Source organism: Scyliorhinus canicula, chromosome 10 (assembly GCF_902713615.1).
Source record: "Scyliorhinus canicula chromosome 10, sScyCan1.1, whole genome shotgun sequence".
Lineage (NCBI taxonomy): Eukaryota > Metazoa > Chordata > Chondrichthyes > Carcharhiniformes > Scyliorhinidae > Scyliorhinus > Scyliorhinus canicula.
In genome coordinates this window covers 90,285,450-90,302,097 of record NC_052155.1, presented here as the reverse complement: position 1 = coordinate 90,302,097, position 16,648 = coordinate 90,285,450, and the positions used below count along the sequence as shown (strand labels likewise).

At 42.6% G+C, this 16,648-nt stretch overlaps 1 protein-coding gene across 12 annotated transcripts in view; it reads left to right on the top strand.

Annotated features, from left to right (window-relative positions):
• The window catches only part of pcmtd1 (protein-L-isoaspartate (D-aspartate) O-methyltransferase domain containing 1), a 101,091-nt gene that overhangs the window by 68,605 nt on the left and 15,838 nt on the right, over positions 1 to 16,648 (top strand). For all 12 annotated transcript variants that reach the window (XR_005462063.1, XM_038809337.1, XM_038809328.1 and 9 more), the window contains one exon: positions 15,060 to 15,162. Coding sequence is in view for 8 of the 12 variants with exons in the window: in XM_038809328.1 (XP_038665256.1) it covers positions 15,060 to 15,162 (103 nt within the window). In the remaining 4 variants the exon portion in view is untranslated. The remainder of the gene's footprint in view (positions 1 to 15,059; positions 15,163 to 16,648) is intronic.

Below are 16,648 nucleotides of genomic sequence, written 5' to 3'. Positions count from 1 at the left end.
TTGTTGTCCAGTAATAGTAATCCTTGTAAATATATGGTGCTGTCTACATTAAAAATACCTAGTATTCTGCAAGTTTGGATGAAATGTAATAACAGGTTTACTGTTAATGGGAATGCTTGGTGTCTTAAATGCCTGCCACCTAAACTTGGCTGGTGATGTATTTGGGATGGGTGTTAAAGTCCCCACTTGGTACAGAAGCTTACTTGCTCACGATTTACAGGTACATTATGCTCATGTCACCCAAACTTACAAAATGCTTGCTCTTGAGGTTTTCAATTCTGGAAAGATCCTCGCACACATCTCTACTAACGAGTTTAAAGGAGCTCCTTCCAGGCAAATCGATGTTGTTTTTTATTTGCTTGGTGGATGTGGCTAGGTCAGCATTTATTGCCCTTCAGAAAGTGATGGTATGCTGTTGACTTGATCTGCTGCAGTCCATGTCCTGTAGGCACACCCATAGTGCAGTTAGGAAGGAAGGTCCAGGATTTGACGCATCGACGGTGAGGGAACGGCATTGAAGTTCAAGTTAGGATGGTGTATGACTTGGAGGAGAGCTTGTTGGTGGTGATGTTTTCATGCATCTGCTGCTCTGTCTCAGGTGGTAGAACCCGTGGGTATTTAAGATGCTATTGAGGGCAGCACGGTGGCACAGTGGTTAGCATTGCTGCCTACGGCGCTGAGGACCTGTGTTCAAATCCCTGCCCTGGGTCACTGTCCGTGTGGAGTTTGCACATTCTCCCTGTGTCTGCGTGGGTTTCACCACCACAATCCAATTATGTGCACGGTAGGTGAATTGGCCACGCTAAATTGCCCTTTAATTGGAAAAAATAATTGGGTACACTAAATTCATTTTTAAAAAAAGGTGCTGTTGAAGGAACCTTGGTGAGTTGCTGTTGTGCATCTTGTAGGTGGTACACTGCTGCCATTATGCGTCGGTGGTGGAGTGAGTGTGGGAATTTCTGGTCCGTTTCTCATCAGTAGTAACACATAGGATGTTAATAGTTGGGGGGAGGGGGGTCTGTGATGATAACACCTTGAATGTGAAGGTGAGATGGTTAGATTCTCCCTTGTTGATGAAGACCGTTTGTACTTCTGTGGCTTGACTGTTATTCACCTAAACATGGTTGCAAATGCTTCAGCCCTCTCATTAGCACTCGTGCTGGGCTCGTGGACAATCCTCCTTCTGTTTGTTATTTAAGTGGCCACTACCATTCATTACTGGATGTGATAGGAATGCAGAGTTTTAGATCTGATCTGCTTTCCCTGGTTGGCATGCAAGCAATTCAGATGTAGCTTCACCAGGTTGACACCTCATTTTCAGGTATAGAACAGTACAGGCCCTTCGGCCCACGATGTTGTGCCGACTATTTATCTAAGATCAACCTATCCTGCACCCTTTCAATTTACTGCTGTCCGTGTGCCTGTCCAAGAGTCACTTAAATATCCCTAATGACTCTGAATCCACCACCTCCGCTAGCAGTGCATTCCACGCACCCACCACTCTGTGTAAAAGAACCTACCTCTGACACCTCCCCTAAAGTTAGGAGGGGTTATTGGGTTATGGGGATAGGGTGGAAGTGAGGGCTTAAGTGGGTTGGTGCAGACACAATGGGTCGAATGGCCTCCTTCTGCACTGTATGTTCTATGTATGCATCATGTCACCTCTCTTCTTCGCCCCAGTGAGAAAAGCCATAGCTCCCTCAACCTTTCTTCACAAGACATGGCCTCCAGTCCAGGCATCATCCTGGTAAATCTCCTCTGCATCCTCTCCAAAACATCCACATCCTTCCTAAATGAGGCGACCAGAACTGAACACAATGTTCCAAGTGTGGTCTAACCAGGGTTTTATAAAGCTGCAGCAAAACCTCACGGCTCTTAAACTCGATCCGCCTGTTAATGAAAGCCAACACACTATAAGCCTTCTTAACAACCCCCTATCAACCTGGGTGGAAACTTTGAGGGATCTATGTACGTGCACCCCAAGATCCGTCTGTTCCTCCACACTTCCAAGAATCCTGCCTTTAACCCTGTATTCAGCATTCAAATTTGGCCTTCCAAAATGAATCATTTCACATTTATCTAGGTTGAACTCCATCTGCCACTTCTTAGCACAGCTCTGCATCCTGGCAATGTCCTGTTGTAACCTGCAACAGCCCTCGACACTATCTACAACTCCACCAACCTTGGTGTCATCGGCAAACCTACTCACCCACTCTTCCACTTCCTCATCCAAGTCATTTATAAAAACCACATAGAGCAGAGGTACCAGAACAGATCCCTGCGGGACACCACTGGTCACCGACCTCCAGGCGGAATACTTTCCATCCTGTCTAGCTGTCTTCTTTCGGCCAGCCAATTCTGTATCCAGACAGCCAAATTTCCCTGAATCAGTGGACAAATCCTCCTCGACTATCTCCTTTTCTGCAGCTGTGATGCACTCCCTAATTAACAGTGCCACACCCCTCCTCTTTTACCTCCTTCCCTATTCTTCTGAAAACATATAAACCCCGGAACATCTAACAACCTTTCCTGCCCCTGTGAAATCCATGTCTCTGTAATGGCTGGCACTGCTCCTGACCTGCCTCCTTGAAACTCTTAATTGAACCAGGGTTGATCCCTTTGCTTGATAATGATAGTAGGGCATGTGCTGTGTCATAAGGTTACACATTGTGGTTGTATGCAATTATGCTGCTGCTGATAGTGCACAGTGCCTCGTAGATACCCAGTTTTGAGCTATTGGATCTGTTTGAAATCTATCCCATTTAACATGATACATAGAATGGAGTGTGTCCTCTGTGTGAACATGGGACTTCATCTCCACAAGGATTGTGCGGTGGTCATTCTTACCAGTACTGTCATGGACAGTTGCATCTGTGACAGGGGGATTGGTGAGGGCGAGTAGATTTCTCCGCTCTTGTGGGTTCTCTCGCCATCTGTCGAAGCCCAGTCTTGCAGCTATATCCTTTAGAGCCAGGTCTGTAGAGCTGCTACCAAGCCACTCTTGGTGATGGATATTGAAATTCACCACCCTTCTGTGCCCTTGCCACTCTCAGTTCATCCTCCAAGTGGTGTTCAATATGGAGTACGGTGGGTGGTAACTGGCAGGACAGGAGATTTCCTTGCCCATGTTTGACCTAATACCATGAGACTTCATGGGGCCCATAGCCAATGTTAAGGACTCGCAGGGCAACTCCCTCTGGACTGTATACCACTGTGCTGTCAACTTGGTCAGACAGGGATTACTTGGAATAGTCATGTCTGGGACTTGGTGCGTTATGATTTCGGGAGTATGATTAAGTTGTTTGACTAGTCTGTGGGACAGCTCTCTAAAATGTGGCACATTCTCCAGATGTTAGTAAGGAGGATTTTGCTGGGTCGACAGGGCTAGGTATGATTTGTTATTTCCAGTGCCAAGATCAATGCCAGTTGGTCCTTCCATTTCTTTGAGATTTCGCAGCAATTTTATAAAACTTGAATGGCTTGCTAGGCCATTTCGGAGAGCATTTTAAGAGTCAGCCACATTACTGCAGGTCTAGAGTCACGCACAGTGGGCTAAACAGCTGGCTTGTGATGCAGAACAAGGCAGCAGTGCGGGTTCAATTCCCGTAATGCCCTCCCCGAACAGGCGCCGGAATGTGCCGACTAGGGACTTTTCACAGTAACTTCATTGAAGCCTATTTGTGACAGTAAACGATTATTATTATGTAGGCCAAACCAAATAATACTGTAGATTTCCTTCTTTAAGGACATTCGTGAACCAAATTGGTTTTAACAAAATTGTCTATGGTTTTGTGATCTTAGAGTAGCTTTAATTCCAGGTTTATTAATTGAATTTAAATTCTTAAAGCTACGATGGTGGAATTCAAGCCTGTGTCCCCAGAGCATTAGCCTGGGCCTGTGGTTACTAATCCAGTGACATTATCAGTATGTCACTGCCTCCCCTAACATGGCCATGCCATTGTCAAAATTCCTTGATTTGATATATGAAAACTGACTGTACTCAAAATAGATTGTCCAGCATGAACCTTTTGACATTTGCCAGTTGAAAAAATAATCTAACGTTATTCCCTGATGTGTAATGTCCCAAGGATATTATTCCATGCAGATTGATTATTCCAGTTGATGCATATCGTTGGAGGGATTTTGGCAGAGAATGACCTGTATGGAATTGCTTGCAACAATTTGTGACTGCTTGAGAAACAAGACTTCTGATGATTTAGCTTTCAGTTATCCTGGAAGTTACCAGGGAGCCTTGAAATTATCTGTGGTTTTTTAAACATTATTTTGGTGTGTTGCTGTCGAGGCCTATCCCTAGTTACATTAGGACGACATTGGGAAATCTGGAATTGCTTCAGTCCATGTGGTGAAGGTGATCCCACAATGGGATCCATGTTGACATAGGACAAGATTCACTTATGACAGACCAGGTAAAGTCATCAAGGGCTGAGATTTTATTTATGGGTCAGGATCGTCGTGTTGTATTTTTTTGGTTCCTGACGCCACATTGCATCATTGCCTGGTTCCAGAGCAATTTTTAAGAAGTTGATCAGTTAGTGGCAGTTGCTGTCCAATTTAGAATGATTGGCCATCTCCTGAGGCGGGAGGTTTAGTAGGAGCTATAAAGGAGCACTGAGCCAATAGTCTGCTGCCTGCTGGTCGTCTCCATTAATCTGCCAAATTTCGGCTTCAGCAAGGGGTTCTGCATGCCAACTCGAAAATTCCAATCGGTATCGGAAGAGTAGCCATAATAGGTTCTTGGGCTCTTTGAGTAGCCTACTCTGCTGCATGTGGGTGGGTTGCCGCCCACTCTTGCACCCCACCCCGTCCAAACAAAAGCAGCCTCTTATGAAAATGGCCCAGAGGTGGGAACATCTTGGCAAATGGTATGCCGCTCTCTGCCAGATTGCCTGCAAGCCCACCTATAATGCTTGTTCAGCTGAATGGGAATTCAGCCCCAGGTGCCCTACTCTATGGGACATTAGTTGACCAGTTGGATTGTAATGATAATCTGAGAATTTCCTTTTTATTTTTACAGATACCAGCTTTATATTACTGGAACTTTAAAGCTAGATTCAAATTCTTAAATTGCCACATTCCAGGCCTTGGGACTATTAATCCAATAACATCACTAATTAGCATATTATCTTTGTCTTCTGCTTGTTTGAGATATTTTAGGTGAATCTTAATTGATGATTTTTTTGGAATTCTCTATTCTTGGTAAACAGTACAGTACTTGGGCTCTGAAGGTCCCTAAGTGGTTTTTGCAAGGAATCTCGTGCAGCAATCTCCTCCATTACAGGAGCCATTACCAAACTTTACCCTTACCAAACTTTACCCTATCAGGGTGAAAAAGTAGTTATTGTCTGCAGACTCAAAACACGTGCAATAAAGGCAGTTCACAAAACCAAAACATCTAGATTTTCTATGGCAAAAATACGATTTTGGATTGGCGGAAAGGTACCGTGGTCACTTTATGCTGATGCTACGGCAATTTCCTTCCCCTTCTGAGGAGTTTCATGATCTAGTGACTGCAGAAATACAGCCAAGCACTCCCAAATACTTAAGTGAACCTGAACCCAGAAGATCTGCCTATTGCCAAATTGGCAGTTATTCAACCAGATTTGAAAACCTAGACCAAAGAATTTAAAAACACACTGGTTAAATTCCATGTCTCAGCCTAATTTGATGCAGATGTTTAGGACAGTTTGGTCTGGCTTTTTAGCAGAGGAAAATAGCCAAGTCGCATTCAAACAAATGCACACCATGTGAATTGTCCAATAATATATGACTGACTGTTAGTCTTGAATGTTGTTAATTGAAATCCATGAAGCTTTGCCAACTGTTTTCAAGCGTATTTAATAAACTAAAATTATTCAAGTTGAGTTGAGTCATTCCAGTTTGAACCTTCAGAAAAAAGGTAGATTGCTGAATACTGTGGTTAGAAAGGACTATTAGGAAAGAACTGCAGATAAGAAAGTTATTCACAGGATAATGGTCTGGTACATAGGTTCTTTATTTTTCAATAAGGTTCTTTAATCTGATTTGCACAAGGTGTAATTCTGTTATATAAATATATATTCACTTATTAATTCTGGGCAAGCACAGAGTCCGAGTAGCAAAAATAGTTAACAGCAAGGTTTTTTGTTTGTTGTTCTTTACTATGGGGAACTACATCTTGCTTATGGGAATTAATCAAAATAAAAAACTTATCTGGAATAAGATGGAAAAGGTCCCAAAATGTATGTGAACACTGTTCTTCTGTCTGAGTATATGATATATACTCAGGGGCTGGTTTAGCACACTGGGCTAAATCGCTGGCTTTTAAAGCAGACCAAGACAGGCCAGCAGCACTGTTCAATTCCTGTACCAGCCTCCCCGAACAGGCACTGGAATGTGGCGACTAGGGGCTTTTCACAGTAACTTCATTGAAGCCTACTCATGACAATAAGCGATTTTCTCTTCATTTCATTTCATATGATTTGCAGTTCCAACTATTTTTAAAATTCTTTCATGGAATGTGGGCTTCACTGGCCAGGCCGTCATTTATTACCCACCCACCCCGAATTACCCTTAAAGAAGGTGGCGATGAGCTGCTTTTCTCAATCGTGGCGGACCATATGGTGTAGGTTCACTCACTGTGCCGTTAGGAAGGGAGTTCCAGGGTTTTGATCCAGTGATAGTGAAAGAACAGGGATATAATTCCAAATCAGGATGGTGTGCGAATTGGAAGGGATTGCAGGTGGTGGTGGTGTTCCCATGCATCTGCTGCCTTTAAAGCGCATGGGATTAGGGATAGTGTATTGAAATGGATCGAAAACTGATTGGCAGACAAAAACAAAGAATAGGAATTGACAGATCTTTTTCGAATTGGGAGACAGTAACTAGTGGGGTACCGCAGGGATCGGTGCTGGGGCCCCAGCTATTCACAATATAAATGATTTAGATGAGGTAACAAAATATAATATCTCCAAATTTGCAAATGACAGCAAGTTGGGTGGGAGGGTGAAATGTGTGAGAGGGATGCAGAGATCCTTCTGTGTGATTTGGACAAGTTGAGTGACAAATTAATGGCAGATGCAGTATAATTTGGAGAAATGCGAGGTTATCCACTTGGTAGCAAAAATGAGAAGGCAAAACTATTATCTGAATGGCCATAAATTGGCAGAGGGGAATGTGCAACGAGACCTGGGTGTCTTCATACACCAGTCACTGAAGGTAAGCACGTAGTTACAGTATGTGGTAAAGAAGGCAAATGGTATGCTGGCCTACATTACGAGAGGATTAGAGTACAAGAACAGGGATGTCCTGCTGCAATTATACAGGGCCTCGGTGAGGCCACACCTGGAATATTGTATGCAGGTTTGGTCTCCTTATCTGATGAAGGATGTTCTTGCTCTAGAGGGAGTGCGGCAAAGGTTTATCAGATTGATTCCTGGGATGGCGGGACTGACCTTTGAAGATAGATTGAATTGGTTAGATTTGTATTTGCTGGAGTTCAGAAGAATTTTTATTTTTTTTAATATAAATTTAGCGCACCCAATTATTTATTTTCCCAATTAAGGGACAATTTAACGTTGCCAATCCACCTAACCTGCACATCTTTGAGTTGTGTGGGTGAAACCCACACAGACACGGGGCAAATGTGCAAATTCCACACGGACAGTGACCCAGGGCCGGGATTTGAACCCGGGTCCTCAGCCCTGTCAGCAGCAGTGCTAAGCACTGTGCCATGTGCTGCCCGTGGAGTTCAGAAGAATGACGGAGGATTTTATAGAAACTTATCAAATCTAACAGGACTAGACAAGGTAGATGCAGGAAGGATTTTCCTGTTGGGGAGGGGGTGACCAGAACTAGGGATCACAGTCTGAAGATATGGGGTAGACCATTTAGAACAGAGATGAGGCGAAATTTCTTCACCCAGAGAGTTGTCGGCCTGTGGAATTCATTACCACAGGAAGTAGTTGAAGCGAAAACATTATATGTTTTCAAGAATCAGTTAGATATAGCACTTGGGGCGAAAGAGATCAAAGGATATTGGGGGGGAATGGGATTAGGATGATCAATCATAATGAATGGCAAAGCAGGCTCGAAGGACTGAATGGCCATCTCCTGCTCCTATTTTTTCTATGTTTATTCTTCAGGGTGGTAGAAGTCATGGGTTTGGAAAGTGCTGCCAACGGAACCTTGATAAGGTGCTGCAATGCATCTTATCGATGGTACACACTGAAGCCACTGTACCTCGGTGACGTAGGGCAGGGTTTCAAAGTTAGTTTCGAGAGGGGCGCGCAGCGATTGATCGTCATGGTCCCGCTCACTGGAGAAGCACCCAGCGGCTGCTACTGGCACTTTTATTGAGAATGGCGGCGACTGCCATATTTTAAATGAAAAGCAATTGAGGATGCATGCAGTCCTCCGGCCAGAAACGACAGCAGTAAGCGGCTCACGCGTCATGCATGTATAGTTGACATCACATGCCCTGTATGTAGATGCTTTTGCCGTCAAATCATAGAGAAGAGATTCTTCATTTTTTAGCTCCTGTGCACTCTGAAGATGAATTGTTTTCTTATAAGAAAGAGACTGCCAAAGACCCAATTGGGCAGAGTATCTACAGGCCAGGATCTCAATTTAATCTGCTGGAGAGAGCTGCAAAGGAGAGTCCCAAGGCAGGACAGATCAGTGCTAGTGTTAGCTCTGTATAGAGCTCCAAGCTCTGGATAGAGCTCCAAGCTCTGGTTATCAGCGTACCAAGAAGAAACTTAATTTAGGAACCAAGCAGTATAAAGATGATTTCTTAAGGTACGGCTTGTCAAGTGTGCCACTGCAAATAAGGATGCAAAGCCCATGTGTGTTATATGCAGGGAAGTACTGTCAAATAAGAATTTACGATTTTGAAAGAGAAGTGGTGGGTCAAAAATTTATTTTGAGCTTGAGACCCAGAGTCCGCTATTAATTTACAGCTGATTCCAAAATAAAAGACTAAGCTACAGTACCTGACTTGTGACAGTACATTACAAACATGTCAAAAACCCATGAGACTGACCGCATTCTGGAGTAGCATTTCCCAGGAGTATCCAGTGCTGATTCAAACAAGCATTTTGTTGCTATTGCCCTTCATGATGACTTACATGTGCGAGGTTGAATTTTCCATTCTCACAAAGATGAAAATAGCACAGAAGAACTGGCTGAAGTCTGCACCTGATATGTACATTGCCCTTTCCTCTTGTGAACCTGATGTAGTGAGATCGTGAGGACCGATGTACTGACTTAGGCCAGGCCTTTGAGATTGGCTTATTAGAATACGAGTCCCCTCATTAGTGGCCTTTTCTGTGTATATAACAGGGAGTGTCAGATCTTCTGCACTGCCGGTGTAGACAGCAGACTGAATGGTTATGGTTGTTCTGCTGTTGGGTTTGTAAATAAAAGGAAATCTGGTGACCGGACTTCTGCCTCTGTGGACTTGTTACAACCAAGCAGGCTCCCCCTTCACATTAAAGGTGAATGTGGCGTGGGTCGCAAAGGTCGGCCGGTTGGCATAAATGGGTGCTGGGGAAAAAAGTTTGAAAAACACCGATGTGGGGAGTTAATGTTTAATGGTAGATGTGGTGTCAATCAAGCAGGCCGCTTGTCCTGAATTGTTGAGTAAAGGAATTGTTGGCTGTGTTTTATCTGCAGCTACATCTGCAGATTTCACTGTGATGATGTTCACAGAGCTTTAAAGTGCTGTGACGTCAAAACTAAATTTCTTTAAAAGTCTAGACTGTTGTCTGTTTCCTAAAGCTGAACGATCTACGGTATGCTAATAATTGAATAGTGGATATATGGTGGCTGGAAGGCATTTTACATTGGTACATTCTTTCAGGAAAGAACACCAGTGAAGTTTCCTGGCATCTCTAGATCAAGTTCCATTTGCAAGGCAGGAACCTGGAATAATACTGAAATATTTACTGTGCATTACTGGTTATGGTTGATTTGTTGCACGTAATGATATCATGGCTGTCTGTCTGGCAGTGGGTGTTTTGGATTTTCTATAGGGACCCTGCCATCTTTACTTTGCACCTGTTGGATGGTGAATTATCTATCTATTGGATCTTTCTGATTCAGCAAAGAACAATACACCACAGGAACAGGCCCTTTGGCCCTCCAAGCCTGCACCGACCAAGGTACCTGACTAAACTAAAACCGTATGCACTTACAGAGTCATATCCTTCCATTCACACCCTATTCATATATTTGTCTATATGCCCCTTAAATGTTGCTATCGTACCTGCTCCCACTACCTCCCCAGGCAGCATGTTCCATATATTTACCATCCTCTGCGTAAAAAAAAACCTTGCCTCGCACATCTGTTCTAAACTTTTCCCCATGCACTTTAAATCTTTGTCCCCGAGTACTAAACTCTCCTATCCTCAGAAAGAGCATCTGACTATCCACTTTGTCCATGCCGTTTATAATCTTGTAGACCTCTATCGGGTTACCTCTCAATCTCCGTCATTCCAGTGAGAACAGACTGAGTTTATCTTGCCTCTACTCATGCCCTCCATGCAGGCAACATCCTAGTAAACCGCTTCTGTACCCTCTCCAAAGTATCCACATCCTTCTGGTAGTGCGGTGCCCAGAATTGTACACAATATTCCAATATTTGATATGCATTTAAGGCAGGCCAGCAGCACGGTTCAATTCCCGTACCAGCCTCCCCGAACAGGCGCCGGAATGTGGCGACTAGGGGCTATTCACAGTAACTTCATTTGAAGCCTACTTGTGACAATAAGCGATTTTCATTTTCATTTCATTCAATGGATAAAGGACGACAGGACCCAACAACCAGAGGTTGAGATTTATGGCTACTTATCATACTTAATGTGTTAAGTGTTGCGCCTGAAATCAAAATAAATTAGCACTACAGTTGTATTGAATGGTAAGGAATTGGATCTGACCGTGCCCACCCCTGACATGACAATTTTTTTGTGTACTAAAATCACATGATTTTCAGGAAGCCAATCAAACTTAACTTTGTGTTGTGTGGAAGATTTACATATCATTCAGAAAGAAGAAAGGCCCTACCTCTTGTTGAGCAGTGCTTTTTGTCTACTTCTGTTTTCCTGATGTGATTTTGAAATAGTATCTATTTTTGTCCCTGTTCTTACTTTTGCTGATTACCAAATAATTGCAATGGTATATTGTGACCGCTAGTCTCCAATGATTCCACATTAAGAATGTTATCCTAGTTTATGGATGAAATTAAATTTTACTACACAATGGAGCTACAGTTGGTAATTTTAATCTGTTGCCTCACTACCAGTAGGGCTTTTCTGATTTGTGTGCTTAGCTTGTTGTAAGAATCTCGGTTCTGTAAGGCTATTTTGATATTGACCTAAATTTGTTGTTCCCAGCAATTTAATAAACCCGACTGTGTGCCCTAAGAATCTTGGTCAAATTAAGATTGATATTGTGTGAAAACACTGATCTACCTGGATTCAATACTGATGTCATTTTGGTAATATATTGCTATCATTATTTGCGAACTTTAACGATGTTGAAGTGGTTTAGGTCAAATGTTCCCAAACTATAGAATCCGTAGAAGGAGGCCATTCGGTCCATCAAGTCTGCACCAACACCCGGGAAAGATCACACCACATAGGCCCATTCCTCTGCCCTATCCCCGTATGATCATGGCCAATCCACCTAACCTGCACATCTTTGGACTGTGGGAGGAAACCATAGCACCCAGAGGAAACCCACGCTGACGTAGGGAGAATCTGCAAACTCCACACAGTCGCCCAAGGCCAAAATCGAATTTGGGTCCCTGGCGCTGTGAGGCAGCAGTGCTAACGAATGTGCTGTTTTGGTAGATAGTGATAGTGCAATCCTGTGACAAATATTGAGTTCATGGTTCAGGTTACTATTCTAGAGGTATTGTTTTGTTTTAGGAAGATTAAGGTTTTAACTGTAGAAACTGGGATAAGTGTAACTAAAGTAGCTTGAAGTAAAAGGCTGGGACCATATTCACATACTGGCTTAACATCTAGAAAATTAAGTGTCATAAAACAGCAGGGCTTCAGTTAGCCGGAATAGCCGGAAAATTGGAAACGTGGCATTTTCACTGCTTAAAATTAAGTGCAGTCCAGAGAGATGTTTTGCTTTGGGAGTTGGATCTGAATTAATTTTAAAGGATTCAGTGAACCGTCAAAGCCTATGTAGTCATGGAGATGGGTGGAGCAGGTTTTCTGGTTTCAATCTATCAGTGTGTTTGCTGTGAGAGACTGTTCTGAAGCAGGGGAAGAGGCTCCATGCCAAAATTGTGCAGCTGTTAGCAGGCTCCAGGCAGTTGGGTTTCTGAAAAGCTCTTGGAACTGTCCGGCGTATTCGATGATTGCAGTTTGGATGTCATGTGGTTTGCAACTCTCAAAGCTGGTCGGTGCAGTCTGTGCTCAGGGGAAGTCTTTGGGCACTGAGAAGGTTACAGAGGATTGCTGTGCTGATGGCAGTTGGAGCTCAGAGAAGCCCTGGAAGCCACTTATAGCTTAGTGCAACCAGGAGACTGGAGTTCGGAGAAACCAGGGCAGTGCCAGCTTAGTGAAGCTAGCGGTTTGCGAAAGTTGGGAGCATGCTGGTGATTAAAGATGGGAGGGTAAGTTTAAGAATCTCATAGACCACAGTCTCGGGAGAAGGACTTGAACCATCATGAGGTGAGCAGTTGCTGGGGCAGTCATTCAGGCAGTCCGTGCCAGAACAGCTTTTGAGGGAATTCAGAGGCTAGATCTTCAAAAATGAAAGAGTTGAAATCCCTCCAGAGGGGAAGAGGTTTTACTGAAATTTTGTGACTCCCAGTGATCACTGACGTCTGGGTACAGTGCTGAGAAATCTGTGGGATCCACCTAATGTGATGTGGTTGATCACTGTTTGCCTGTTAATTCATAGCTACCTCATGTTAATTCTGAATATAGAGTATAAGACCGATATTGTACATTGTATAACTTTGTTGAATTTGTACAGTAAATCTTCAAAACCGTGAAATCTTGTGAATTTAGAAGGTTATGGGGTGATCTGATCTAAGTATTCAATATATTAATAGGGAAAGATAGGGTAGATAAAGATAAACTATTTCCACTGGTTGGAGATTCTAAAACTATAGGGGGCATACTTTAAAATTAGGGCTAGACCATTCAGGAGAGATGTTAGGAAGCACTTATTCACTCAAAAGATGTTCGAGGTTTGGAAGGCAAACAACAGTTGAAGCTAGAACAGTTGTTAATTTTAAATCCGAGATTGATTTTTGTTCAGCAAAGATATTCGGGGATATGGGCCAAAAGCAGGTCATAGATTATAGAAAGAAGTCTTGCTACACCAGGTTAAAGTCCAACAGATTTGTTTTGAATCGCTAGCTTTTCGAGCGCAGCTCTTTCCTCAGGTGAGGAAGGAGCTGCGCTCCGAAAGCTAGTGATTCAAAACAAACCTATTGGTCTTAACTTGGTGTTGTAAGACTTCTTACTGTGCCTACCCCAGTCCAACGCCGGCATCTCCACATCATAGATTATGGAATCCCAATAGTGCAGAAGGCCATTCGGCCCATCGGGTCTGCATTGACCCTCCAAAATATGGAGTTAGGCTACAAATTAGGTATGATTCATTAAATGGCTGGCCAGGCTCGATGGGCTGCATAGGCGGTACATTTGGGACTCGTGCCATATTTCAGTGATCTATTTGTAATACCAGATTCTTTTATTTTTCTATTCCATTTAGGTTTTTGTTTTCCAAGCAATATGTGACCTTACTTATTTTACCAAAATTGAATGTTACACTCGTGTTGAAATTCATTTGCCAGTTACGTGTCTATTCTGCATGTTGTCTTGTAATTGATGCAATTCTCTTCTGTATTAGGCATCCTCAGAAAAAAAATTGTCCTGTGCAAAATGAGAAATAGTTTTTGACTGAAATGTCAATCATTAATAACAGTGAGGTATGTCAATACAGTACAAATCTGAGGATACTTTGTTGAAACTGTCTGGTGCTCTAGTTAGAGTTCATCTGGGTAAAATGCCCATTTTTGAACCCAGTAATGCAAATTAGATATTCAAACCCAGGAGATGTGATGGGAAAATCAGACTGGTCCCTAACATAACAAATTAATTGATGAATGACAAATACTTGAATTCTTCAGTTGTGAAAGTAAGCAATTGAAGTATATATGATTTACAAAAAATAAATTACTTCATGCTAAAATGTGATGATGGTCAATGTTCAAGCTGGTTAAAGGCAAATTTAGGATTAATATCAATGTTCTTGCTGAATTTTAAAAAGAAAATTGGGAGTACCCAATTTTATTTTTTCCAATTAAGGGGCAATTTAACATGGCCAATCCACCTACCCTGCACATTTTGGGTTGTGGGGGTGAGACCCACAAAGACACAGGGAGAATGTGTAAACTCCACATGGACAGTGACCCACGGCCGGAATCGGACCTGGGTCCTTGGTGCCGTGAGACAGCAGTGCTAACCACTGCACCACCTTGCTGCCCTCTTGCTGAATTTTCAACACCAGGAATAGACTTTAGGGTAGGCCACCTTTACGTCATTAATTAATTAATATTCTTATTGTCCGGTCATTGTGGATTTGTACAGAGCTGCACATTTGTTTCTGACTAATATATTTTGATGGTGTTAATTGGGGAAGAGATATGGCTAGAATACTGGAAGAATTTCCAACTCATTTAAAAATCTTTCCTAGGATCTTTTAAGTTCATCTGAGCACACCGATTGAACCACAATTTACTGTCCAGCACATAATAAGAGACGTCTAATAATGCAGTTCTCACTCAGTATTACACTGGAATGTCAATCGAGATTATTTGCTCAAGCTTTACAATTGAATTCACAATCTCTGACTCTGAACGTACTAGCACTGAGTCTAGGTGATTTAAAAAAAAAATAATAATTTAGAATTATGAGTTAATAGGTTAACTGGCTTTGCTCACCCAGATCTGTATTGTGTTGAGAAAATAGATTGTTTCAATTCAATAAGGTTTGCAATCTTCTGATCTTTAAATATCCTTTGCTTTCTAGGCCCCTTTGGGTTAAACCATGGGATTGAAATTCACGCTGATGTAGTAGATTACGCCACAGAAAAGTTGGACAATTTTATAAAGAACAGTGATAGTTTTGATAAGTAAGTATGGTGTGATTTGAGCTTGTTTCCTCCATCCTTTGTTTCTCTCTAGCTTTATTAAAATTTGATTTATTTTCCTTCCTCCAAGATTTGGATGCATGTCTATTCTGTGGATCTATTTTCATTGGATGATCTTTGTGTTTACTTTTGCATAAATTGCATGTTTTGTAAGTGCAATCTTTGCATGAAAGGATGGCAATCCTGCGAGTGGTAATCCTGAGATATTGTCTTGGTCTATCAAATGTAGCTGCAACAATATAATTTTTAAAGCATGGAGAAATTTCTTAAGGATGAGCAAAAACAACAACATGCATTTATAATGCACCATTATTATACGGAAATATCCGAAGGTGCTTCACTGAGATATATTACAAGAGAAAATATGATGGAGACATTGGGACAGAGGCGAAAAGCTTAATCAACTAAGTAGTTTTAAGAAGTAAATTTAATGGAGGAAGGTGAGGTAGCGAGACAAAGATAATGAGTAACAGAATTCCAGAGCTTGTGTCTTAGACATCTGCAGGCATGGCCATTGGCGGTGGAGCAGTTAAAATTCAGGACAAGCAGGAGGCCAAGATTCAGAGCCAAGATATCTCCGGTTTGAAGGGCGGGTAGGGGGATTACAGAGATGGGGGAGGAGCCAGGCCATAGAATGATTTGAAAGCCAAGCATTTTAAAATGGGGCTGCTGTTTGGCCTATGCTGACTCTCAGTTTTTTTTTTGTTTTTTTTTATAAATTTAGATTACCCAATTATTTTTTCCAATTAAGGGGCAATTTAGCATGGCCAATCCACCTACTGTGCACATTTTTGGGTTGTGGGGGCGAAACCCACGCAGACACAGGGAGAATGTGCAAACTCCACACGGACAGTGACCCAGAGCCGGGATCGAACCTGGTACCTCAGCGCCGTGAGGCGGTTGTGCTAACCACTAGGCCACCGTGCTGCCCCGCTGACTCTCAGTTAATGAAAAGAGAGTTATTGGGCAACCGGCATTAGGTACAAGTTCGGACATGAGCAGCAGAGCTTTGAATGATGTGATGTTTAACAAGGATTGGTCAAGTATGTGCTCGAGAGCATTGATGAGAGTTTCAACAGAAGAATTGCTGAGTCAGAGGTGGACAAGGGTAACATTGTGAAGGTGGAAATAGGTGACAGCAGGCTTATGGTTGAAAGCTCATTTTGGCGAAATATGTCATTGCGGTTGCGCGCAATCTTGTTTGGCCTCAGGACATCTTGTCAGGAAAAGGGATGGAATTGCTAGTGATGGAGGGGAGTTTGTGTCAGGGACCAAAAATAATAGCTTCAATGTTGCCAATAGCTAATTGGAGGAAATTTTTGTTAATGCAGAACCAGGTGTCGGTCAGATAAGCGGCCAATACAGAGACACTGGAGGGTTCAAAAGAGGTGGTGGTGAGGTTGTGAGTGTTATCAGCCATCACGTGGAAACAATGTTGTGTTTTTGGATGATAGCACCAAGGGGCAGT